The 26303-nt window shown below is 40.0% G+C and overlaps 1 protein-coding gene across 4 annotated transcripts in view; it reads left to right on the plus strand.

The window, feature by feature from the left end:
* Positions 1-26303, plus strand: part of sntg1 (syntrophin, gamma 1) — a 337591-nt gene that overhangs the window by 247023 nt on the left and 64265 nt on the right. For all 4 annotated transcript variants that reach the window (XM_078398536.1, XM_078398539.1, XM_078398537.1 and 1 more), the window contains 2 exons: positions 15127-15261; positions 21152-21208. In XM_078398536.1, the coding sequence (XP_078254662.1) occupies positions 15127-15261; positions 21152-21208 (192 nt within the window). The remainder of the gene's footprint in view (positions 1-15126; positions 15262-21151; positions 21209-26303) is intronic.

Consider the following 26303-nt stretch of genomic DNA (forward strand, 5'->3'; position numbering starts at 1 on the left):
AAAAAGTTAGCCCTCAGATTCATTTTAAATCTTTCCCCTCCACCTTAAACCTATGTCCTCTGGTCCTCAATTCATCTACTCTAGGCAAGAGGCTCTGTGCATAATCTATACCAAATCTATTCCTCTCACGATTTTATACATCTCAGTAAGATCACCCCTCGTCCTCCTGCGCTCCAAGGTATAGAGTCCCAGCCTACTCAACCTCTCCTTATAGCTCAGATCCTCTAGTCCTGACAACATCCTTGTAAATCTTCTCTCTATCCTTTCCAGCTTGACGCCTTATAACAGCAAAATAAAGATTGGAGCATGTATATGAGTATAAACTAATTTTTTTCTTTTTATAAAATACATGCTTTATACAATTATTTAAAATTTAGAAGTTTGAAATAATTATCTGAATGAATGACAATCTGTAAGTGTCAAAAAAAGTTTCACAACCAGAACAGTTGCTAAGCAGTAATTGGTCTATGAGGGCATTAAATCCCACTCAGACAATGCAACCGTGAATAACAATTTCAAGGGTTTGTTTTCACTGAGAATTATTTGTGAACCTAAAGTCCGTAACTGTGCACTAAGTTAAAGACTATGATGGTGGTTTAGTTTAGTTTAGAGGTGCAGCATGGAAATAAGCACTTTGGCCCACCAAGTCCACGCCGACCTCCGATCATATTAGTTCATATTAGTTCTGTTATCTCACTTTCTCATCCACTCCCTAAACACGAAGGATAGTTTTACAGAGGCCAATTAACTTACAAAGCCACAGGTCTTTGGGATGTGGGAGGAAACTGGAGCACCCTGAGGAAACCCATGCGGTCACAGGGACAATGTGCAAATTCCATGCAGAAAGCATCTGGGGTCAGTATCAAACCCGGGTCTCTGGCACTTTGAGGCAGTAGCTCTATGAACTGTGCCACAATGCCACCCTAATAACAAGGACATTATTTAAGTCCAACTCCCAAGCACCACAGAAGTCAATGAAAAACTTGCAATGTGTTTTAGGCATAGTGCTTTGGGAGTGATGTGTTCAAATGTTCTCTTAGGTTGGTGGTATATTTTATTGCTCTCTTGGTGGTAGATTTAAATGATGTTACACTAAATGTTAGGTGGACACAAAATGCTGGAGTAACTCAACGGGTCACGCAGCATCTTAGGAGAGAAGGAATGGGTGATCATTCTAAAGAAAGGTCTCTACCCGAAATGTCACCCATTCCTTCTCTCCCGAGATGCTGCCTGACCCGCTGAGTTACTCCATCATTTTGTGCCCACCTTCGATTTAAACCAGCATCTGCAGTTTTTTTTCTTACACTAAATGTTATTCCCTTTATCATGTATCTGTACACCGTGGACAGCTCGATTGCACTCATGTATAGTCTTTCCACTGACCAGTTAGCATGCAACAAAATGCATTTCACTGTACCTTGTTACACTTGACAATAAACTAAACTAAACCATGAAACTACTTAGAAGAACCTTATGACAAATAATCAATTGCACCTTTCATAGTGTAGCAATTCCTTAATATTGCTCTGGAGTGAAAGCTCATGTGAGAATACAACCAATAAGCGAGACTTTGAAACAGAACAGCAGCAAAGATGGAACTGCCTATATGGAGGTAGGAAATATGGAGCTGAAGTGGTAGATGGTAATGACAGCAGATGTGGGATTGCCTTGGTTATCCTTCCTAGAATTCCTTGAATAATGGAATACATCCAAATAATTAATTATGAAATGAGTTGGGACAATGTGAAGAGAAGGTGAGAGACCAATGCATATTTTTGTATATGTTTGATGCTGGCAGCAGGACTAATCAGGTTTATACTCAATTTTTGACCTGAATGGGACATTGTGGATGGCTGATTTCAACCTAATATTCCAACTATTTTCTAACCTCTCTAGATGATGCCTCTTCCTGCACCGTGCCTCATTTATCCATCACCTATTCTCACCAAATTCCATTTTTGCTATGCTTTTACTACATTTCACACTTAGCCTTGCTTTCTGCAGTCTGGGATGTCCTATGTTTATAGTTTCTTCTGAACTGATCTCAGTATCTGAGTTTCTGTGTGTGTGTGGGTGTGCACGTGCGTGTATGTGCATGCGGGTGTGGCACATGTGTGTGTGTGTGTGCGTGTGTTTGAATAAACGAGTGACAGAAATCCAAGCAAACATGTGTATTTGTGGCATGAATTTAATTAAAGAGCAAGCATCTCAGTTAATAAAAATTACCGCACGACTGTCTCTTAAGGTAGTGACCTTAGTTCCCAACTCAAAAATTATCAATTCACCAGCCCCATCTGTTATCTCCTGCTCCTCTGTGGAAGAATCTGCAGTTCCCACATTGACCTCACCAGCCACCTCACAACCACCCACAAAACTGGACTTGCCCTCGATTCTGTGGACTGCTGAAGAGGTTTAAAATATGAGATTTCTATTAACAATTTTTAAAAATTGCCTTTTAATCAGATAGTTTTATTGAGCAAATTTTACTCCTCCGATACAGTTTTTTTCCAGGAATATCAATGTACTCAGAAGAATATGGGATAAGTAAAATAAAACAAAAGTGTAATAGTATATTGTTCTCCAGATTTCCATTATATTTTGTGCAAAGAAATGCTTCTAGACATTTTGCAGAATGTTTTCTCCATTTACCCTTGTGATCAAATCCTTTGATCATTTTTAGCATCTTATTTGGATCTGCCACTAATATTTCATACCAAACAATGCATATTTGTGGTAAAAATAAGATATATCTGTATTGATATGCAGATTATGAAATCCACTGACCCTGAATTTGCAAACAGTATCTGAGTTTCCAAAGTATAGCAGGTGCCCATATTCCAAAAATAACCTGAAATTATCTTCTTAACGAGAGGATTATCTCAATGCAGGGAATGGGGGGGTGTGGATCACGTGCAGGCAGAAGATATTAGTCTAACTTGGTGTCATGTTTAGCATGGACCTTATGGGCTGAGGGGCCTGCTCCTGTGCTATGTTCTATCTTCTGGAAACTGCGGTAGAGTTGCTGCTTTATAGCGCCAGAGACCTGGGTTCAATCCTGACTACGGGTGATGCAGGGCCGTCTTAACGCATGGGCCTGATGGGCACTTGCCCGGGGCCCCACGAGCATAGGGGCCCCATGCTGATCTGTGTATGTTAAGTGACTTGCAATAAATAAATACTACTTTAAAAATGTAAGTTCAATAAGTGCTTTTTTCGCAACATTTTCGGTCACTAAGTGTTTTTTTCGCAACATTTTCCATCCCTAAGTGCTTCTCACAGCGATCTGTTTCGCAACAATTAGCTCCCTAAGTGCTTTGCTTTTCCATCCCTAAGTGCTTCTCACAGCGATCTGTAAGTGCTTTTCGCAACAATGTAGCACCCTAAGTCCATCGCTAAGTGCTTTTCGGTAAGTGCTTTTCGCCGGCACGATGGAGGGGGGGGGGCTGGTAGGGAAAGGGGGGTGGGGGAGAGTAACTGTAGGGGCCCCAGTACACTGCTTTGCCCGGGGGCCCATAATGCTGTAAAAACGGCCCTGGGGTGATGTCTGTACGGAGTTTGTTTGTTCTCCCTGTGACTGCATGGGTTTTCTCCGGGGCTCCGGTTTCCTCAATACTCCAAAGACGTACAGGCTTGTAGGTTAAATTGCCTTCGCTAAAAATTATAAATTGTCCCTAGTGGGTAGGATAGTGCTAATGTACGGGTGATTGCAGACTCAGTGGGCCCAATCCAAAGTCTAAAGTTTGCCCTTTCACCAAGTGACACCATACTTTGGTGGTGGGAAACAAGAGTGGCTTGCAAAATGAATGACTAATTTTGACTTAATCTTAACAAAGTCAGGAATATTTCAGAGAATGAATGCTTCTGAGACATTGTGAAACATTCAAAGCAATTTTTTTAAACTTCTAAACAAATAAAGATGAAGTACTTGAGTAAGTTAAAAAACACTTAAATAACTCAAAAGTTAAAACATTTTTGAGCACTTTTAATCATCTGTAAATATTTGAATTTTTGTTACATTTAAAAGAAAAGCACTCATACTAGGCTCTCACAGCCATTCTTGTCCACTTATGATCAGTTGTGTCTTCTCGTAACTAGCACATAATTCTCCGGTGAGTCTGGACTGTGAGTGCAAGGTACATTGCTCCAATTGCCTCATCTTTGCTGAACTTATTAAGGACTCTACTGGTGGAGCGCTGTGGACTATCCGTGCCTTGGGTGTTCCATAATCATGTATCCATTGAAAGGGAGGCACAGTGTCACAGCTGGTAGAGCCACTGCCTCACAGCGCCAGAGACCTAGATTCGATCCTGACCTCGGGCGCTGTCTGCGTGGAGTTTACAAATTCTCCCTGTTGCAGCGTGGTTTTCCTCCAGGTTCTCCGGTTTCCTCCCACATCCCAAATTCGTGCAAGTTATAGGTTAATTAACTACTGTAAATTGCTCATTTGTAAAGTGTGTAGAGCGAGTGAATGAGAAAGTGGGATATCATAGAGCTAGTGTGAATGGGTAATCGATGGTCGGTGTGGTCTCGGTGGGCCGAAGGGCCTGTTTCCTTGCTGTATCTCTAAACTAAACTAGACTAAATCTTGAAATCAGAGACGGTTATAAATTGTAACATTTTCAGTGTTGCTGACATTTCCCTGCAGAAAATGATTAAGTTTACAACAAAACATCTTTCATAATTAGTCTCACATCAACCAGACCTTTGTAGTCTTTGAAACCGATCAGACAGAATGTATCACAACCGCTGAAGTTCTTTAAAATATTAATTCCTCACCAGCCTGATCTTAATCTGGCAGAAAGCCAAATTGAAATAAAAAAGCTTACAACACAATACATCTAACATGTCCATGGCACAAAATGTTATCAGATTTATACAAAAGAAACATGAAAATTAGAAATATTTACTGCAGAATTGATTATGTTACATAAATTGCCTACGGTTTGTCTCAGTTGTTACTGTGGCTGGAAAATTGCCTTTTGTCCCATTTTCCTTGGCAAAGCTCTTTAATGCACCCTGTCAAGAACATTGTCTTTGCCTATGTCTCCTAATTTTATTCAAAGAAATACATCAGTATTATGCAGTAAATCCAATTTTATGCATCTGACATGTCGTCTTCTTACTTCTTAAGCCCTTTGCTCCTCTAGGGAGCATAGGCCATTGAGAAAAATGTCCTCCACCTCACTCGGATGGTGGCGGTTCTTTCGAGATCTCCCCAGTTGAGCCCACTCCCAGAGATTTCTGCCTGGACACCTCTTCTCCAGCTGTTCCTGGGCCGACCACTTTTCCTTTTTCCTTGGGGGTTCCATTTCAGGGCTTGCTGAGTGATGTTTGTGGCAGGTTTTCTGAAATGACTTTGAATTTGTAAGTCAATGGGATTCTGGCTTGTTCTTTTCCACAGGTCCACATTGCTTACTTTGTCTCTCCACCAGATGTTTAGTATTCTCCTGAGGCAGGTGTTAATGAATGTTTCCAGCCTGGTGTGTGTTTGTTGTTTTCCATGTCTCTGATCCATACAGCATCACCTGCTTCACATTTGAGTTAAAGATGCGTATTTTGGTGTTGATTGAGATTTGTTTTGAGCTCCAGATCTTCCTGAGCATGTTAAACACCACCCTAGCCTTATTGATTCTGCTTTTTATGTCTGCATCTGCCCCTCCGGTGGTGTCCACAATACTGCCTGGGTATGTGAATGTTTCTACCTCCTCTAAGGCTGTGCTGTGCATGAGGATAGGGTTGGTGTTTTTGGAGTGGATCTTCATCACCTGTGTCTTTGCTGCATTAGGTGTAAGACCAAGTTTTGCTGCAGCATGTGAGAGTCTGTCCGTCTTCTCCTGCATTTGTATCTGTGTGTGTGAAAGGACAGCTATGTCGTCTGCAAAGTCAAGGTCATCTAACTGCTCCCACATTGTCCACTGAATTCCACTTCTTTTCCCTTCAGTTGTTTCCATCATGATCCAGTCAATTGCCAGGAGGAACAGGAATGGTGACAGTAGACATCCCTGCTTGACGCCCGTCTTGACACTAAAGCTCTGGGAGAGCTGGCCTGCATGCATAACTTTGCATGAGGTTCCATCGTACGAGTTCTTGATTATGTTTATGATCTTGGTGGGAATTCCATAGTAGTCCATTAGGTGCCATAGTATTGTCCTGTCTAAGCTGTCAAACACTTTCTCAAAATCGATGAAGTTGATGTACAGGGACGTGGTCCATTCAATAAACTGTTCAATGATGATGCGCAGTGTTGCAATGTGGTCTGTGCATGAGTGATCCTTCCAGAATCCTGCTTGCTGGTACCGTAGCCTCTTGTCTACAACTTCCTGAAGACGTTTGAGGATGACCGGTTGAGAATTTTACTGGGTACAGAAAGTAGGGTGATCCCTCGGTAGTTGTTACATTTTCTTAGGTCACCTTTTTTTGGCAGTTTCACAATGTATCCCTCTGCCCATTCTGTGGGTGTCTTTTCCTCTTCCCAAATTCTCCCAAAGAAGCCATAGAGCATGTCTGTTGATGAATCTACATCTACTTTAAGGGCTTCAGGTGGAATATTGTCAGGGCCAGCGGCCATGCCAGATTCAGTTGCTCGATTGCAGCCTTTATATCTGATTTTGTTGGTCTTTCACATTTAATATGTAGTGGTATCCTGGTTTTGGGAATATGTGGCTGTACTACCAGTGGTGGCCTGTTTAGGACATCTTTGAAATGCTCTACCCATCTGTCGAACTGCGCCTCCTGGGTTGAAAGCAGTTGGCCGTTCTTGTCTGTAATTGGTTTATTACTGTGCCGGTATGTCCCGGACAATTTCCTTGTGATGGTATATAACTTCCTCACGTTCCTTTGAGTCGCCACCATTTCTGCCTCCTTGGCTAGCCTCTCCACCTCTGTTCTCTTGTCCCTTCGCATGTTCTTTCGCACTTCTTTGTGGCATCTGTTGTACTCCTTTTGGGCCAAAGCCTTTTCAGCTCTTGTTCTTGAGTTGTTCACTTTCTCTTTGAACTTTCTCCTCTGTTGGATTGTGTTGAGGGTTTCTGGTGTTATCCACTCCTTGTGCTTTTGGGCCCTTCTCCCTGGAGCCTCCTCACAGGTTGAGCTCCAAGCAGCTTTTAGGTGTTCTCACTCCTCATTTATTGTCCATCCTTCCTTCCTCCTCAGCTGTAGCTCTGTATTTTCCCTTGCGAGGATATCCTTGAACTTCTCCACCACTTGAACACTGCTGAGGTATTCAGTGGTGTATTTCGCTCTTTGGCTTTTGGCCCGGTGGTATCTCCTCAGCCTTAGCTTGAATTTCCCAACCAGGAGATGGTGGTCTAAAGCTGCTTCTGCTCCTCTTCTTGTTCTGACATCTTCCATGGATCTTCTGAACTTTTTACAGATACAAATGTGGTCAATTTGTTTTTCTGTGACATGATCTGGTGACACCCAAGTTGTTTTGTAGATTGTTTTATGGGGTAATACACTTCCCCCAATCACTAGGTTATTGTTAACACAGGTCTCAGCAAACATCTCGCCATTTTCATTCATTTTCCCCACTCCATGTTTTCCCATTGCTGCCTCATATCCCTCATTTTGGTCTCCAATCTTGGTGTTGAAGTCACCCATCAGGATAATGAGGCCACTGGCTCCAATACTACCAAGTAGGTGGTTCAAGCTGTCATAGAACCTGTCTTTGACCTCATCCTCTGCATCGTTGGTGGGTGCATGACATTGGATTATGTGGGCTTTCACTCTCTTGTTGTTGGTTTTGAAGTTTGCGGAGATGAGGCGAGAGCTGATGGGTTTCCATGCCATTAGAGCCTTTCTTGTGTCCTTTGTCATCATGATGCCCACTCCTTCTGTATGGGTCGCTCCCTCATCTTCATGTCCGGAGTAGATAATGGACTGCCCGCTGGCCAATTTGATCTCCCCCGACTGTGTCCATCTAGTTTCTGCCAAGCACAGGACTGAGAGATTGTAGCGCACCATTTCGTTGGGAATTGTGGCAGCCTTGCCAGCCTGGAATATGGTTCGGATGTTCCATGTCCCCACAAGGGTGGATTTCTTTGGCGTCAGAAGGTGTGTCGGCTTCCCAGCGTCCTTGCGGGTTTGGCTGGGAAGCGTCATGTTCCCCGTCGCTGGGGCACCTTCTTCAACCAGGTGTGTAATTTGGTTTTCATTCGTCAAAGTTTCTGTAACTCACACTTTTTTCCAGGAGGAAAGCCCCCAACCTCCAACCAGTTGGCCCAACCCCCAACCAGGAGGACCAGGGACTGCTTCGCCTGCCTCCTCACCCTTGACCTGTCCGGTTTGGTTGAACCCCATCCGGCATAGCTCACAGGATCGCTGGAGTACGCAAGCCCCTCCACCATGTCAAGGTTGCAGCCCAGGAGAAGGCATCTGACATGTATTCCAATATATTTTAATAGCAGTAATTTCAATTCTGATCTGGAAAGCAGGAAATGTACTAGGTTCTTTTTCTTTGCTCTGCTTTTCCCTGGTTAAAAACACCAAGAAACCAGTGAAATTGTTTTTTAAAAACAGTATGCTGCTTGTTTATAAATTATTTGGAAGCTTTTGTGGCAAAGGTGTGCAGTTTTTGACAGGGTGAATTTTAACGATCAGAAAGCAATCTTCTCTTTCATTGAAGTTACACTAATTCAAAAATTGAACTTTTTTTGCAAAGAATCAGTTCCGTATAAATGAATTTTTAATGCAATTGTTGCACTAAACAGTAAGGTGTTGCCAATTGTTATGTGTTCAACCCCCCCCCCCCCCCACCAAAAATAAATTGAATTTAAGAAATCAACTGCACTATGTTTATCAGCAATTAACTGAGTAGCACTGATGAAAAGGGATTTTAAATAGATCTATTTAAAAGCATTGTGCTTATCTAAAAATCTAATTCTCCTTTACAATGCGCAGTTTGGATATTGAAATGAATGACTGGAAATACGTAGAAAGACAGAAACAATCAGGTGGTTAATTTAGTTATAGGGTACATTTTGCAAGTTTGGACTCCTAGTTTAAGGTCATGTTAGATGGATCTGCTGGATGTAAACTAAAATTAAGCACAATTTACTGAAATATATGCCACATGTAAATGTGACAGATTAATTAGACTTTGCTCTTCAGTTCTGGTTTAAATATTTAAGTGATCCATTATACAAATTAAAATAATATTTCAATACAACAGCATGGAAGAAAAAATAACGCTTTGAAATAGGGCAATGTTTTTGTCACTGTGATATAGGTTCATTGTTCTGTTTAATTTGCTGCCGCTACCTCCTTTCCAGACCTGAATAAATACTTTAATTGCCACTCTCCTGTTTAAGTGACTGAAGCACCACTTCAATGATCCAAAGGGGTTTTATTGTCCCAGTTGATCAAGTTTTTGTGCTAAGGGTAGTAGATTGTTTTTTGATATAGGCACCTGCAAAATGCCAGTGCCGGAAATAGAACATGTTCAAACTCCAGTGGGAGTCAGCATCAAGTACTGTTCATACCATATAGCACGGTTAAGTACCAATTAAAGACCCCCTAAATTCTGTCTTGGAAGGCATTTTCCTTTCATTCCAGGGTGTCCTACTGACAAAGGGATCTTTCTACTTGGTAAATTGAATGGTTATCAATTAGTGTACATTTAGCCTGTGGCCAATGATCATAAGGTCATAAGGATAGGAGTAGAATGAGGCCATTCAACCCATCAAGTCTACTCCGCCATTCAATCATGGCTGACCAATCTCTCCCTCCTCATCCCATTCTCCTGCCTTCTCCCCATAACCTTTGACACCTGTACTAATGAAGAATCTATCTATCTCTGCCTTAAAATATCCACTGACTTGGCTTCCACAGCCTTCTGTGGCAAAGAATTCCATAATGTGATTTCATTCCTCTGGAAAGAGTGCAGAGAAGATTTATGAGGATGCTGCCAGGACTTGAGGGCCTGAGCCATAGGGAGAGGTTGGACAGGCTAAGGCTTTATTCCATGGAGCATAGGAGGCTGAGGGTTGATCTTACAGAGGTGTATAAAATCATGAGGAAACTAGATATGGTGAATGCACAGAGTCTCACCCAGAGCAATCAAGAACCAGAGGACATTTGTTTAAGGTGAGGGGGAAAAGATTTAATACAAACCCGAGGCTACATTTTTCATTCAGAAATTCGTGGGTATATGGAACAGCGCCAGAGACTTGGGTTTGATCATGACATCGGTTGCTGTCTGTTTGGAGTTTGTACATTCTCCCTATGACCACTTGGGTTTCCTCTGGGTGCTCTGGATTTCTCCCACATCCCAAAGACATGTGGGTTTGTAGGTTAATTGGCCTTTGTAAATTTGTCCCCAGTGTGCAGGGAGTGAATGAGAAAGTGGGACAATGTAGGACTAATGTGAACGGGTGATCAGTGGGCAGCATGTACTCAGTGGGCCAAAGGCTCTGTTTACATGCTGTATCTATAAATTATAGTATAAGTTGCCAGAGGAGGTAATTAGGGCAGATACTACAACATTTGAAAGACACTTGGACAGGTACATGGATAGGAAAGGTTTAGTGGGAAATAGGGCAAGCAAGACCAAATGAGTCCAGCTTAGACGAGGCATCTTGATCTTAATAGACAGAACATTTGTTTTGGGCAGCTAAATGTTAATTTGATTATTTTTGTCTGAGCTTCTAAGAAAAAAGTAGTTGTAACATAATCCCTATCATCAAGAAGTTATCTTGGTTACATTGATTGGAAAGTAGTCTGTGTTTTGTGTATTAAAAATAAGATTTTTTTTCAAAGCTAACATCACAAGCTAGGGAGTGGGTGTAACTTTGTTGATTTACTGATAGTAAAAAGATAGAAAGTAGGGCTGATCCATTCAGTTATTAATTCAGTCCTCATTTTTAAATCATACATTCTGTCTTTATTTCAGACCTTCTAATGTTATTATTATTTAGAACATTTTGCTCTAGATTGGGGAAAAAACTTTGAATTGCTTACAAACAAACATCAAATCGCTTGCGAATGAATAGATTATTTTGTAAAGGTGGATTGTTGAGCCAGAAAAAGATAAATGGAGGATCAACAGATAATATCACAATTGACACAAAAGTGCAATGCAAGACAACTCGTTTCATATCGTATTTCTGTTCTAAATCCATTTTCGGTAGACTTTTTATAAACAATAGATTAGAAGAGAAGGCTGTATTACAAAACATATGTTTGATGCTGTGTAACATTATATCGTTCATTGCCAAGGCATTACATAACCTTGATGTTAGAAACAAATATCCATTTAAAAAAATGTATTGAAGTTTATACAAAAAATATTTAATGCACTGTTCCCTGATCAGGATTGTACTACTAAATGCACATTTAGTGGTGGTCATATTTAGAAATGCATTTTAAAACATTTATTGTATGTTTGAACAGAGTGCATATCAAAATATATTCGTGTACAATTAAAAGTATTTTTTAGAAATCCAAACAACACAGTACAACGTTATACTGTTGGTTTTAATTTCATACGAACAAATTAATTAATGCTACAAAACCAACATACTGAATGCTGAAATCTGAAATAAAAACAAAAATGGCTGAAAGTGGTCAGCAGATCAACCAGCACCCATAGAGAGAGAAACCAGGTTAACTTTTCAGTTTCTAATGAAAGATCGTCAATCTTTAAGGTTAATTTTTTTTCAACAGCTGCTATTTCCACCACTTTCTTTTTTAACTTTGATATAAATGGAGCTTTTTTTCCACGAATATTCATCAAGTTAATCTGTTCTTATACAATTTAGTGAAAATTACTGTCAGGCGTAAACAATAGCCATACTAAACTTCAGTGCAAACGTTGGTATGTTGCCCAAGATTGCACTGTGGAGCAATATTTTATTGTCATTCCTTTGTCCCTCCAAGATTAACTCTCAATAGTGATTCTTCTGACTGGTGTAAATTGATTGGAATTTCCAGTCCATTTACAGAACAAAATAAGGAGTGAGAATCAGTCTGAAGAAGGCTCTCGACCCAAAACGTCACCCATTCCTTCTCTCCCGAGATGCTGTCTGACCCGCTAAGTTACTCCAGCATTTTGTGTCTACCTTCAATTTAAACCAACATCTGCAGTTGTTTTTTCATGCAAAATAAGGAATGAAACTGGCAAGTCTTGGACATTTTCTGTTCAAGTAACTTTGTTAAGCAAAATATTAATCTCCCCCTATAACTCACACAGTTACTAATTATTAACACAAGACTGGAATATAAAAAAAATCTTTGAGGCAGAACAATTAAATCTCTTTCTCTGCAGCATTGTTTTGGCACAGAAATGTTGATCAGTGATGCTTTGGTTCAGTCTCATTCCAGAGCAGATTGTTGTGCCTTCCTTGTAACTCCTTTCTACTTTGTTGTTTTGGGCTTGAGTTTATTAATAATGAATTCAATCATTGTATATTTTAACCACTTTGATCAGCAAATTGGAACTGGAAACAAGATAAAATATAGCAGTAGGGAGATTAGTGTGACCATGCTGATAATAGTCCCCAAACACATAATTCAAAAAGGTAGCAATTGCACTATTATCTCTTCTGCACAAAAATCTGACTCTGACTACAGCTCATCTCTCTTCTTATAAAAGAGCATGGCACAGTGGTAGGTGTGAAATGTCAACATGCACCAATAAACACGCTGTATTAGGTGTTGTGTGCTCCAAATCATTTTTGAGACCATCTTCATCAAAACACAGTCAATGAGCTGTCGGTGTGAACAGATGTCATGAGAGATCAGGAGATCATCCAACTCTAGGACGTACTGGCTGGCAGATCAGGTTTAGGTGCACGGCAGTCTTGGCGACCAATGATGAAGATGGACCTCTTGTAACATGTTTCTGGACCTTTCCTGGAGGGCTTACATAGGGGAGGATTCACACCTGGGTACTGCTGATAAGTCCTTTACGATACAACTTCATCATGAACAGCATGGATGAGTTGATCAAGGGTTCATTTCTGTGATGTACAACTCTTTGACTCTCAACTCCATTTTCAGGCAAGGGTTTTTAGAACGAGATGCTACATACACCATTTAATCATAATCTTGTGTGGTTTGTAGAATCTGTTGCCATTCTCAAAAATATGAGCATTAACCAACAAGTTTCAACTCAATATGATACCAACTAATTCCATTCATTTTTCTCTACCTGAACCATCTTGCCTAATTCTTCTCACTGGCGTCACTTATATATTTTTTTTGTTCAACAGCACGGGATAACTTTTAAAATGATTGACCAACCCCCTAAAGTTTAGAATCATAGAGTCAGACAACACGGACACAGGCCCTTCAGCCCAACTGATCCATGCCGATCAAGAAGCACAGACTAAGCTAGTTCCATTTGCTCACGTTTGGCCCATATCCTTGAGGTTCTTGCCAAGATTCCTCAGGTATAAACATCCAGTGATTTTGTTTTCATTATCTTCGGTTTTGAGAACTTTATCGGAAACTTTCCCCTTTCTCTTGAAATTCTCAATAATTATTCCAGGCCATTTGTCGATGCTAAGGCAAATAAATTGCTTGGGTGTCAGGGGGTTATGGGGAGAAGGCAGGAAAATGGGATTAGGAGGCAGAGATCAGCCATGATTGAATGGCAGAGTGGACTCGATGGGCCAAATGGCCTAATTCTACCCCTATAACTTGTGAACTTGTGAAATTATGTTACATCACATCTTATTGTGAAGAATGTGCAAATAGAAATTATGTTACATCACTTATATTTGCTCATTCTTCACAATGAGATTGCTTCATCTTCAGCTTTCAAGCTCACTCATTCCATGTCATCTTATTATTACTTTAATAATTCAAAATTCATCTTAGTAACATCTATTATTTTGCCATTTTCCATTTTATATATTTTTTCTGTTTATTCTTCAGAATTTCCTTGGCTTTTTTTAAAATTTTCTGTCATTTTCAGATTTTAATTTCCTTTATAGTTTTGTGAAAATATGTATTCAAATACTTATGGGATGACACAGTGATATAGGTAACAGAGCTGTTGTCTCACAGTTGTAGTGATCCAGTTTTAAGACTGATCTCCAGCGCTGTGTGTATAGAGTGTATACATTCCTCTTATGACCATGTTTCTTCAGGGTGCTCTGGTTTCCTCACACATCTCAAAAACGTGCAGGTTGGTAGATTAATTGGCCACTGTAGATTGTTCCCAGTGAAAAGAGTGGTAGGATTGGGGGCTGCATTGATGTGAATGTGGGAAGAATAAAATAGGATTAGTGCGGTATTAGCGCAAATGAATGTTTGATGGTCAGTGTGGACTATTTCTATGCTGCATGATTTTATGGATCTACAATTCTCTTCCTTTATTACTGCTCTGGGTGCTTAGCTATGACTTTGCATTACTATTTCTTCCCCCACAAGTTAATGTAGATCCAAACTTCCATTATCTGCTGTGTCATCACATTGATTTTGAGAAAATCTTGCATATTTCCATAAACCAGCATAGCGGTTATTGGTAGACAATAAGATCATAATTAGTGCTTTCCCTAGGCAGGCATCAGGCATAAGGTGCTGCTCATAAATGGGATAGTGCACAGTGCAAGTCTCAGTAATAGCTATGTGGTTTTCCTCAATCCAATTATAGAAGATACTGAGCCCAGGACCTATAAACACATTTTCAAAGCTATCCTCCGGCAATAACTGCCCATAACCATTGTCTGGGGTTAAGGTTTTACTAATCAGAAGTATAAAGACCATCTCTTTTCAGGGTGATAGAAGGTGAACACAGGATAGTTGACAATGAGCTGGTCTCTTGGTAAAAAGATGGGCATTTGAACTCTTGTATCAGATTACATCAGGGGTCACAATTCTACTTGAAATATCTTATGTGGAAAACCCTTGACTGGCTGTCACTACATTTGAACATATTATAAATAATACCTAACATTTTGTGAAGAAAGGCATCATATTTTTAATCCGAAGTACAAAGACATTGAATGATTGATCTTTTTATAATCTATCCTGTGGTATGTAGCTTGTGCTAATGCTAGAGAGAAAAATCATGTCCATTATACTTTGAAATCTGAGCTTCCTCAGAATATTAGTATTCCTTTTAATGAACAGAATCTCAAATTTGCTTTAAATCAGTCTAAACCTTTCCTTTTTTTTTCCAAGACAAAGACAGGGATTTGTTTGCTACAAGATGGTTCTCAAGAGCCCTTTGAAGTGCGATTGCACTTAGCAAAGGACATTTTAACAATTCAGGAGCAAGACGTTATCAGTGTGTCAAGTGAAGCCTTCTATTCCAGTGTAAGTAATAACCTTTCCTTTCAAAAATGTCAATAATTAATAATCTTGCTGTTTAGAATGAATGGTGCCCACTTATTGTATCAGTTTGTTTATTTAACTGGATTTATTGCAAAATTCTTTTCAACTTTCTATGAATTAGTGTCCGTAATATTTTGCGGATAACTAAAAAAATGGTGTCAGTGCACAGATGATAAAATACATGATGCATTTTAGGGATTCAGATGATAATGTCCTTGTGCCTCCATGGCAACTTGCAGAATAAAACACAGCATGTGTTACCACAAGGGAACTACTAATCATACACAGCTTATTGATATGACATTGATGAATTTCTATATGTTTTACATTTCAAAAATGTATTTGTTGAAAGAGTCTGGTGATTCATTGAAGATTCAGCATAATGTTCTTTCCTGCCTGATCCTGGTTTTCAGTGCAATAAAATTCCTCCCCCATACTGGATTCACAATCTTATTTTCCTGTTAAAGCTACCATTGAAATGCACGTGGAGGCAGAACAGAACTTTAGAGAGGGGAGACTGTATATTCCTGCTAAGACTGGAATCAGGCGAATAACCCATGTCATTATTATTTTTGAGAGAAGCAGGATCAACATTTGGCATTTTTGTTTACCGATGTGCAGACTCCACACATGAATAATGGGGTCCAGAACACAAACAAATATTGGCAACAAGAAGTGTGCCAGGCATCATCCTGATTAATATGTTTGTATAAGCGCACTTAATGATCAGCAGCATCATGCAGACGATGCAGGTCATGAATGAAACTTATATATAATGCCGATTTGAAGCCAAAGCTAGAATTTCCCAACTGGACACTCCATCTCTTTGCCTTAGGTTGGTACATCTGAACATGTAGCTAAATCAAATAAAGAATTCTCCCCACTCCCTTATTATTCTCCATAGATCAAGAGCCACCTTCATGCTTGTGTGACGTTCACATATTCTACAGGGAGTGGTTTGGCTGGCAAAGCAGTTTTTGTTTTGTTCCCATAAAAGCCCATGCTAAAACGTGTAGCTTCCAGAGCTGAGTGATTTGGAAAGGCTTTCTCCCGGAGCTAAACGTAGGAGAATGAAGAGAGGTCTTGAAGAGTAGAACAAACAGCTGGAAATGCACGAGGGAGAAGTGCATTCATCAGGAGGCCATGTCTACTGTAGGTCTTTATGAACTGGTTCTCTTACCACAAGCGAAGCCCAGTTCATAGGATGCTTCAGTGAAGATGTTATGACAGTAAAGTAACAATTGTTGCAGCCATAATCACAGCCTCAAAGTCAGAAAATGCATATTAACTGTTGTGCAAGTGGCTCCTTCGGGCTGCTGCAAAGAATAACTGGAAAAAGTCTAGCTATCAGCAATGCATTGATGCATCAGGATTCCTACTGAGGCTGACTGTACTCAGTACTCAGCAGCAAGATTGTCTCCTCTTGTTGGATATGTAGGTATTGAACTGGTCTTCCATTTTGCTTGCCTTCCTGTGTGAGCTTTCTGAAAGTCCTATCAAAGTACAGAAGCTAAAACTGCCCACCACCAGACTCAGGAACAGCTTCTTCCCCTCTGTTATCCAGCTTCTGAACAACCCTTCCGTTGCTAAGGACTATCCAATTCACCTCTACCCCATTTTGGACATTGGACTTTGTCTATGGAACAGATGCACTTCAATACACTACAAAACTGAGAACTATATTCAGCACTCTGCAACTTTCCCTTTACTCTATCTATTGTACTTGAATTTGACTTCATTGTATTTATGTATGGAATATCGGATCTGTTTGCAGAGCATGCAAAACAAAGCTGTACTTCAACACATATGACAATAATAAATCTAAACCTTTAGTTTAGTTTTGAGATAAAGCATGGAAACAGGCCCTTGGAGTCATGCTGGCCATCAAATGCTGGTTCACGCTAGTTCTATGTTATCCCACTTTCTCATTCACTCTATACATATTAGGGGCAACTTTACAAAGGCCCATTAAACAACAAACCCACACATATTTGGAATGTGAGAGAAAACCGGAGCACCCAGAGGAAACCCATGTACACACAGGGAGAACATGCAAACTCCATTTCCAAGGAGTAGGACTGGATATAGAAAAAGGTGTACATTTCACTGTAGATAAAAGGTCTGCTATCATTTCATAAGTTCATACGTCATAGGAGCAGAATTAAGCCATTCGGCCCATCAAGTCTACTCTGCCATTCAATCATGGCTGATCTATCTTTCCCTCTCAACCCCTCTCCCCCTCCTGCCTTCTCCCCATAACTCCTGACACCTGTATTAATAAAGAACCTATCAATCTCCATCTTTTCTGCTTCTGCTGAAACTGCATTGTCCTCCATCCCCCTGGTGGAAGGGTAGACCTCACGGCCCTCGGCAACAGCACATTGCACTGGCTACAGCACCTGGAGGGCGTTACATGATTTCTGCTGCCTCAAACGCGAGAAGAAGAAGAAGAATCTCTATCTTAAAAGTAACCATTAACTTTGCCTCCACGCCCTCTGTGGCAATGAATTCCACAGATTCACCACCCTCTGACTAAAGAAATTCCTCCTCATCTCCTTTCTGCAGTCCCGGTGTGGTAATCTAAATGAAAGGTCGATGAATGGCCTGAGGTAGATTCAATTTGGGCTTGAAGCCTCTCTTCTGCTAAATATATAATTGTCACCCCCATTTTTTACTCACCAAATGAGCATAATGAAAAGTTCACTTTAACAATATTATTCCTGTCCCCATTTTGAAAAAGCTATGTGGCAATCGTCAGCTCAAACAGAAATTCGTTCACTTGTCTTATGGTAGAGGTGAGCTTATTAGTAAAATCAATAGAATCACTGATAAAGCACACAAGATAAAGGGGAAGCGTCAGTGGAGATGCATCACTAATTGACACATAATAGATGTCCTGTCCAGCCAACCAGGTATAAAACATGTTACAACAGCTGGCACAGTGGCCAAAATGAGATTGCAAATACAAATGAGCTTTGAACTGGAACTAATATTCTCCTTGTAACACAAAGCCATTTTACGACTAAGTGGTTCTGTGATATTTCGAGTCCCCAATGTTGGGGAATCTGTCCTTTTCCATTTACTGGGCTAATTCTATTGTAAAGGAATGTCACCTGGAGGTTTACTTTCAGCACTGGATCTTGAGGAGCTGTGGATGTTTTTTCATAACAAGTTGATTCCTCTTGAACTGGATTGGAACTTCCCTCTTCATCATTCCAGCTTCATTTACCTTGGCGCATTTTTGCCAATGTCCTCATTGGTTTTAGATGCAGTATTTCCATTTTGAACTCACACGTGGTTAGTTTTACAATTCTCTTTCCTGGTCAAAATACTGGCCTGGAATTTTGTGGGAACAGAAAACTGTACAAAATCACGACTCTCAACGACACCTTGGTCCTTGATATCAATTCTGACCTGATAAATGAGACCTTGTGTAGTATACTGGCCAACAAACCAACCAACTAGCTTGAATGTTTATGAATGCCTCTGAGATTCACCAACATTCCAAAGCTCTTTGAAAAAATCAACATCATATTAAAAACTTAAAGAAAATACAAAGTTGCAGAACGAAGTAAAAGACTGAGTACATATAATTTAACTCAGTTGATTAAAAGAGGTGTAAATTTGCATAATCATATCCCTCTCCTTTGCAACTTTTCCCTTCTGTTCAAATAAATAGATTATTGGTTGGAAATTGCAGGAAACTGGCATTTCAACTTTCGATTTGACCAAAGAAGTTCTTAGGATGTTGACCATTAGCACCTAAATTTCAAGACTCAAGAGAGAGTCAATAAGGTTTAATTGCCATATGTACCAGCAATGAATGTCTTACTTGCAGCAACTGAACAGAGTTATAAAAGATAGTCAATAATGTTTAATTGCCATATGTACCAGCAATGAATGTCTTATTTGCAGCAACTGAACAGAGTTATAAACACAATGTGCATCGATAATATATAATAAACAAAAACCCGATGACCACAATCCTAGTGCAAAAGAACCCAAAGTCCTTCGTGAAACAAAAGACAGTCCATTGAAATTCATAGCTGAGGTCATTGTGCAGTGTTGTTCAAGATCCTGATGGTTGTTGAAAAGATGCTGCTCTTGAACTTGGTGATCATAGTTTTCAGACTCCTATATCTTCTTCCCCATGAGAGTAGTGAAATAACACACCATAGATTACATGTCAAAGCATGTGCAGTTGCTGTAATTTCCCAGGAGAATCTGGGCCGATGTTTGTCAAACTTTGTTTCTCAAGAAAGCAGTCACACTTCAAGAAATAATATTTTTCGATGCACACATCTAAAAAACATGACTACTTTCCTATTCTGAGTGTCATTCTCTATTCTGGCCTTTGTTTCCATATTTGTTCTCCTCTTAGTTGAGAATTCGTTTGAAGTTACCCCAATTTGTTTTTACATTACATTTGGTGAAGATACTTTTGGGATCAGGTTTATGATCTTTTTATGTTTTGCCCCTTTTGATCAAATTATTCTGAGATGCGAGGGTAATTGTTGTTTAGAACACCCAGTTCCTTCACGCTTGTAATTGCAGTCCTTGATTGTTTTGTTCCCACACTACTTGAGATATTCTTTCAGGTACACTGGTGCTGACTATCCTAACAAAGCTCTAAATATAATGTTCAGGAATATCACAAATCTGCCCTTTTTAAATGACAGCATGACCAAGTCTGAACTTGAAATTGTCCCTTTTGCAGATGATGACATGCACACTCATTCAATATTGCCAAAACTTGGCTGAACCCTGTAAGATAAGGCTTGATATAACTTATTCAGCTACTTCATTTACAGATAGGTAAATATACAGAACAATCTGTGCAAACAATTCTCACCTGAATTTAATGAGGTGAACAATCATGGAGAAGGCACATTACAACAGATGTAGAACCCTAATATATTAATGAACTCATTATAACTGGTTAAGCTAATAATTTCAAACTCACTCCATGCTTGAGATGGAAGGTTTACCTTTTGAAGCCAAGATTCACTTTCAGACCAAGCTGATCACCTGACAGTGTTCCTTTTGACCAATGTTTCTTTTGACCATTTGCTCTGCTCCAGTGAGAGGACTGGCACTTTGACTCCTTTGAGATTAGGCTTTACTAATAGGCCTGTCCATAACACCTGTTACTTTACCCACCACTGAAGGGTATACATTTAAAGAAAATATTGCCAATTTTCCAAATGAATAGTATGCAATTTGGTAAAAAGGGTGCTAGGAATTAAATATCACCGAAACATATATCGTTGGTTTCCAATTGTATGCTGAAGGCACTCAGCTCTCTCTCATCAGCATTCATCCCACCTAACCTGCCACCAACCCTCACTGGTTTGGCCTTGACTGACATTGAGTACTGGTTAAGAAAATAATCTCCTCTGGTTAAAAATATTAAAGACTAATAAAAATGTATTGTTCTAAATATCCATCATAGATACTGTTCCTAGGTTCCCTGGCCACCATATATACCTCCCTGTGCTAGCAAATGTCTGAAAGCTGAACTAGACCTTTGAGGAGCAGGTATCCTATTTTCATAAGGCAGACACAAATTGCTGGAGTAACTCAGCGGGACAGGCAGCATCTCTGAAGAGAAGGAATGGGTGACGTTTCGGGTCGAGACCCTTCTTCATTGAATTGTCATTGTGTGAATGCCTTATTATTGAAAAGGAAGTGTGTACTGTTCGTGTACTTCCTCTGTGACTGAGATGAGTCAATGAGAAGACCTACTGCCACAATGGACATAAAATACCTCAAAAGATTGTCTGCCTTAAAAGTTTTATACGATGTGAGCATTGTTTAGGATTTACATTGATTTATGTAATTATCGTTCCTAACTATTATTGTCCTTCTACAGGAAAGAACTGTTATAATTAGAAGACAGGCAATTGGTGGATTTGGACTGAGCATAAAGGTACTTAAAAAAAAATATCATTACATATTTCAGAAACAATTGTAATTGGTATCTAATGTAATCAATATTGATTTTCTTTGCAAAAAAAGCTGTTTCAGTTTCTCTCTGTTTTTTAGAACATAGAACGTAAAACAGTACAGCACAGGAACAGGCCCTTTGGCCCACAATGTCCTTGCTGAACATGATGCCAAGTTAAATTAATCTCTCCAGGAACAAAAAACTGCAGATGCTGGTTTATACCAGAGACAGGCACAAAGTGCTGGAGTAATTCAGCAGGTCAAGCAGCATCTCTGGAGAAAAATGATGGGTGATGTTTGGTTCAGACTGAAGAAGGGACCCGACCCAAAATATCACCCATCCTTTTTCTCCACACATATTGCCTGACCCGATGAGTTACTCCAGCACTTTGTGTCTATCTTTAAACTCAACTCTGCTTGGATTTGAGCCGTATCCCTCCATTCCCTGCATATCTATGTACCTATCCAAAAGTCTCTTAATTGCCATTATTCAAAGAAACTAGTAGAGTTTTACTAACAAATGGAACCTCCCAGATCCATGGCTTGCTCAACCCTAAAAGCAGGGACAATGGGGGGAGGGAAGCTTCTTTCCAAAAAGGAAGCTAATTCCAAAGATAGCTTTGGATGACTGCATGAAGCCCATCTTTGCTTAAGATCTTAACTCTGTTAATAATAGAAACTAGGTTTTTAAATCCTTTTCCTGGGACCTAAATTGCTTTTTTTTTAATAGCACGGACAGCCACTAGCTCGGCTAATTGAAGGTGCCATTGAGAAACCAAAGAAATTGCCCTTAAAGGCTCTCCTGGCTTTTTTTGTCTAAGAAAATAACTGCAGATGCTGGTACAAATCGAAGGTATTTATTCACAAAATGCTGGAGTAACTCAGCAGGTCAGGCAGCATCTCGGGAGAGAAGGAATGGATGACGTTTTGGGTCGAGACCCTTCTTCAGAATGGATGATGTTTCTGGTCAAGGGTCTCGACCCGAAACGTCATCCATTCCTTCTCTCCCGAGATGCTGCCTGACCTGCTGAGTTACTCCAGCATTTTGTGAATAAATGGCTTTTTTTTGTCAATCACCTCAAGATATTTGCTTTTTTCTTAAGCCGCAGTGTCCTTGTTTTTTTCTACAGAAATATTGTTAGTTTAACTAGTTATGCACCACAACCCTATCTATCACTACACCACACTCTACCATATTGGTCAGCATTGGAGAGAGCCAAAATTTCTCAGGATTAAAATAGGCAATGCATTCTGCCATCTGATCATAGGTTTCCCATCAGGGAGGATCAGATCTTAAAGTAGCTTTGAAATTTGGATCCTAAAACAGATAGAAAAATCTACAATTCAGCTCTTTGCAAGCTAAAATGATTCCTACTGAGCTTGCTGAGCAGGTTTTCAAATGCACAATGCTAGCACTTATTATTGCATGTTAAAAAATGTAATCTTTGAATACAAATGATATCTTTGGTAATTCACAGCAAAGTGAGTAGATTGGCACAAGTTCAGGATTTCGAAGATTTTTAAGACCTTCGGGAGTTGTAACTGCTTGTGATGTTTAATGCAGCTTGAAACAGATGTAAGAATTTGCACATGACTCAATTAGCCTTCATCTTCTGTAAAGATCAGTTATAACCATCTGGCATTCACAATCTTTATACGGTGTGCCTGATGGCTATTTCTGGATCAGAAAAAATGTGTTTTTAAAAATAAGGAACTTGGTCCCCACTTTGAGTCAGTTGCTTATACAATTTGTTTTATCTCAATAAAAGATTCGGAGAAACAAAGTGATGAGGCGGATGCAACCATGATAACTGACCAAATGGCAGTAAAAGTATCTTTCTATAGGAAATGCAAACGTATAATAAATTATTTCCTGTTGAAGAAAATATTTTCATGTCAATGGCACAATACAGGCAAGAGGTAAAGCAGCAGCCCACTTTTACACTTAGCTTAGTTTAGTTTAGTTTAGAGATACAGCGTGGAAACAGGCCCTTCGGCCACCAAGTCCACGCTGGCCAGCAATCCCAGTTCACCAACAATATCCAACACACACTAGGGACAATTTCCAATTTAACCAAGCCTATTAGCCTACAAATTGTACTTCTTTGGAGTGTGGGAGGAATCCGGAGCTCCTGGAGAAAACCAATTCAGGTCATGGGGAAAATAGACAACTCTTTACAGGTAGCACCCAGAGTCAGGATCGAACCTGAGTCTCTGGCGCCATAAGGCAGTAACTCTACCACTGTGCTACCATGCCACTCACTTAATGGAAGTGAAAAAAGCACAGAATCTAAAAAAACATCTTCTGTTTTGGTTTCTTGCCCAAGTTCCATCAATTGCAAGATGACTGGACATAGTTACTTCCAGTTACCAATGCAGGCAAAACAACATGCCAGTAGACAAAAAAACGATCTAATTTTCTCACCTTGTACACTTTGCAACACATCTGAAAATATGGTAAACACACAATGCTGGAGTAACTCAATGGGTCATGCAGCATCTCGGGAGAGAAGGATGCTACATGACCCGCTGAGTTACTCCAGCATTGTGTGTCTACCTTTGATTTTAACCAGCATCTGCAGTTTTTTCCTACATCTGCAGTTTTTTCCTCAAATATATTGTATTTGAGTCTTAAACCTAGCAAACTGTTATTGTTCTTAATTTAGGGCAGTTTTACCATATATGAAATGAGCAATGTGCTGTTGTGAGAGAGATGAACAAATAACAGTCAGTAATCGTTTATGTGAGAATAAACTAGAAAAAAATCATAGATCCTTTGGAAGAAATGAAAAAAAAGAAATCCACACAAAAAATTGAAAAGAGAGGAAACGAAAGGGATAATCGCTTTTTTTGATTACAAATGTGTTGATTTGGCCTGGTGCATCTTGTTTCTATTTCAAAGACCTGATTCAGGGAGAGGCAAAAATGCACAAGAGGTTCTCTGTTGAGTCTACATGTAACATTATACTGTAACAGTATGTATCAGTAGCATGGAGACACAGGGAACTGCAGATGTTGGAATCTTGAGTGATATTACAGGATAATGGTGATGTTGGCAGAATCGATGGTACAACACATGCTCAACATCTGCCTTAGTTGGCATCTAAGGACCTTAGTGTTAAATATATCAAGAAGCAGAGTAGGATTGTGGATGATCAGCCAAGATCACAATCAATGGTGGTGCTGGCTCGAAGGGCCAAATGGCCTCCTCCTGCACCTATGTTTCTATATTTCTATGATATGTGGCCATTTCATGCATTCGGTGCAACCAACTAAATACAACTTCCAGGGCAATATTTTATGTTAGAGGAAATACAAAAATCTGACAATATTGACAGATTGACAGGTAATTTTGGGTCTGAAAAAGTACAAACGTCAGTTGTCAATGTAAACACTAATATATTTTCTGCATCTTATTAATTGATGTAAGACTTCTGATACAGCAGTATTGAGTATATGCGGTAAGATGGAATTAAAAATTGTTTCCATTTGATTAATGAGGAATGATGCATCCTTATGTATTAGTAAAAATCCTGATAGATTTTCAGGGTCCAGACAATGCTAACATGGAAACTTGAAAGTGAAAGATCTATACTCAAATTTTGTGAAAGGAACCCCAGAGAGATGACAACTGATCATCCCACCCTTGGACAGCAATACCTGGACATTTCTCATGTTCTGTTGGAGAACTAATGGGTGGAGTCCTGTGAAGACCTGCCAGTCTCTCTAAACACTGATCCTTGATTACATTTAGTGCATCCATGACCATATCGGAGATTGTGTGGGTTTTGCTGTGCTGTAATGCGATCTGAAACATGATCCAACAGACAAACTATCCTGTAGATTCCAGAACTGAATCTGTAATCTCTAGAGACTGTAGATGCTGCAACATTGAGCAAAAACAAACTCGGTAGGTCAGGCAGCAACTGTGAAGGGAAATGGACAGATGCCATCTCAGATTTGGATCTTTTTTCAGAATGTCAATTGCCACAGTTTCTGCACTGCAACTAAAGAATGGGTTGCAAACTCTGCACACTGTTGTGCGTAAGTAGTTCTGATCTCCCCCATGTTACGTGACAATGCACATAGACTGTCCAGCACTCAGAATTTAATTGTGGATGTCTAAAAGCACCGAGAATTTAATTGTGGATTCTAATCTGCTTCTTTAGGCAGGCCCATTAAAGTCCTTCTCAACATCCCTGGAGAAGAACTCATTCATTTCATAATTTTCCAAGAAATTGGCATGGTTGCCCTTTGCCCTGAACTGGCTGCAGACTGCTTGTACCCAGTAACTCATCACGTACATATTCTGCTTCCATACCAATATCTAAATTTAGGGCGGCACGGTGGTGCAGCGGTAGAGTTGCTGCCTTTCAGTGCCAGAGACCTGGGTTTGATCCTGATTATGGGTACTGTCTGTACGGAGTTTGCATGTTCTCCCCGCGACCGCGTGGATTTTCCCCTGGTGCTCCGGTTTCCTCTCACACTCCAATGACGTTTAGCTTTGTAGGTTCATTGGCTTTGGTAAAAATTGTAAATTGTCGCTAGTTTGTAGGTTAGGGCTAGTGTACGGGGATCGCTGGTTGGCGTGGACTCAATGGGCCAAGGGGCCTGTTTCTGCGCTGTATCTCTAAACTAAACTCCAACTAATGAAATAGCTGCGGTGGAGGCTTAGTCGATGGAATCATGTCATAGTCATTGCTCCCTTTTACGTCTTCCTCCATTGTCCCATCAGCTGGTAGTCCTTGCCTTTCTGAAATAAAAGGAGTGGCACAGCTGGAGGAACAGCAGTCTCATACCTCCTGTTACCCAGATTCTATCCCAATCTCCAGTGATGTCTATGTGAAGTTTGCATGTCTTCCCTATGACCATATGGGTTTACCCCCAAGTGTTCCAGTTTCCTCCAACATCACATAATGTGTGGGTTGATGGTTAATGGACCACAGTAAATTGCCTTGATGTTAGAATCCAGGAGGAGCTGATGGTAATGTGGGAAGAATAAAAAGGATGAAGGCAGATTAGAGTAAATGGATGCTTGAAGGTTGGCATGGACTTGATGGGCCAAAGGGCCTGTTTGC

This window comes from Rhinoraja longicauda, chromosome 4 (assembly GCF_053455715.1).
Source record: "Rhinoraja longicauda isolate Sanriku21f chromosome 4, sRhiLon1.1, whole genome shotgun sequence".
Classification (NCBI taxonomy): Eukaryota; Metazoa; Chordata; class Chondrichthyes; order Rajiformes; family Arhynchobatidae; genus Rhinoraja; species Rhinoraja longicauda.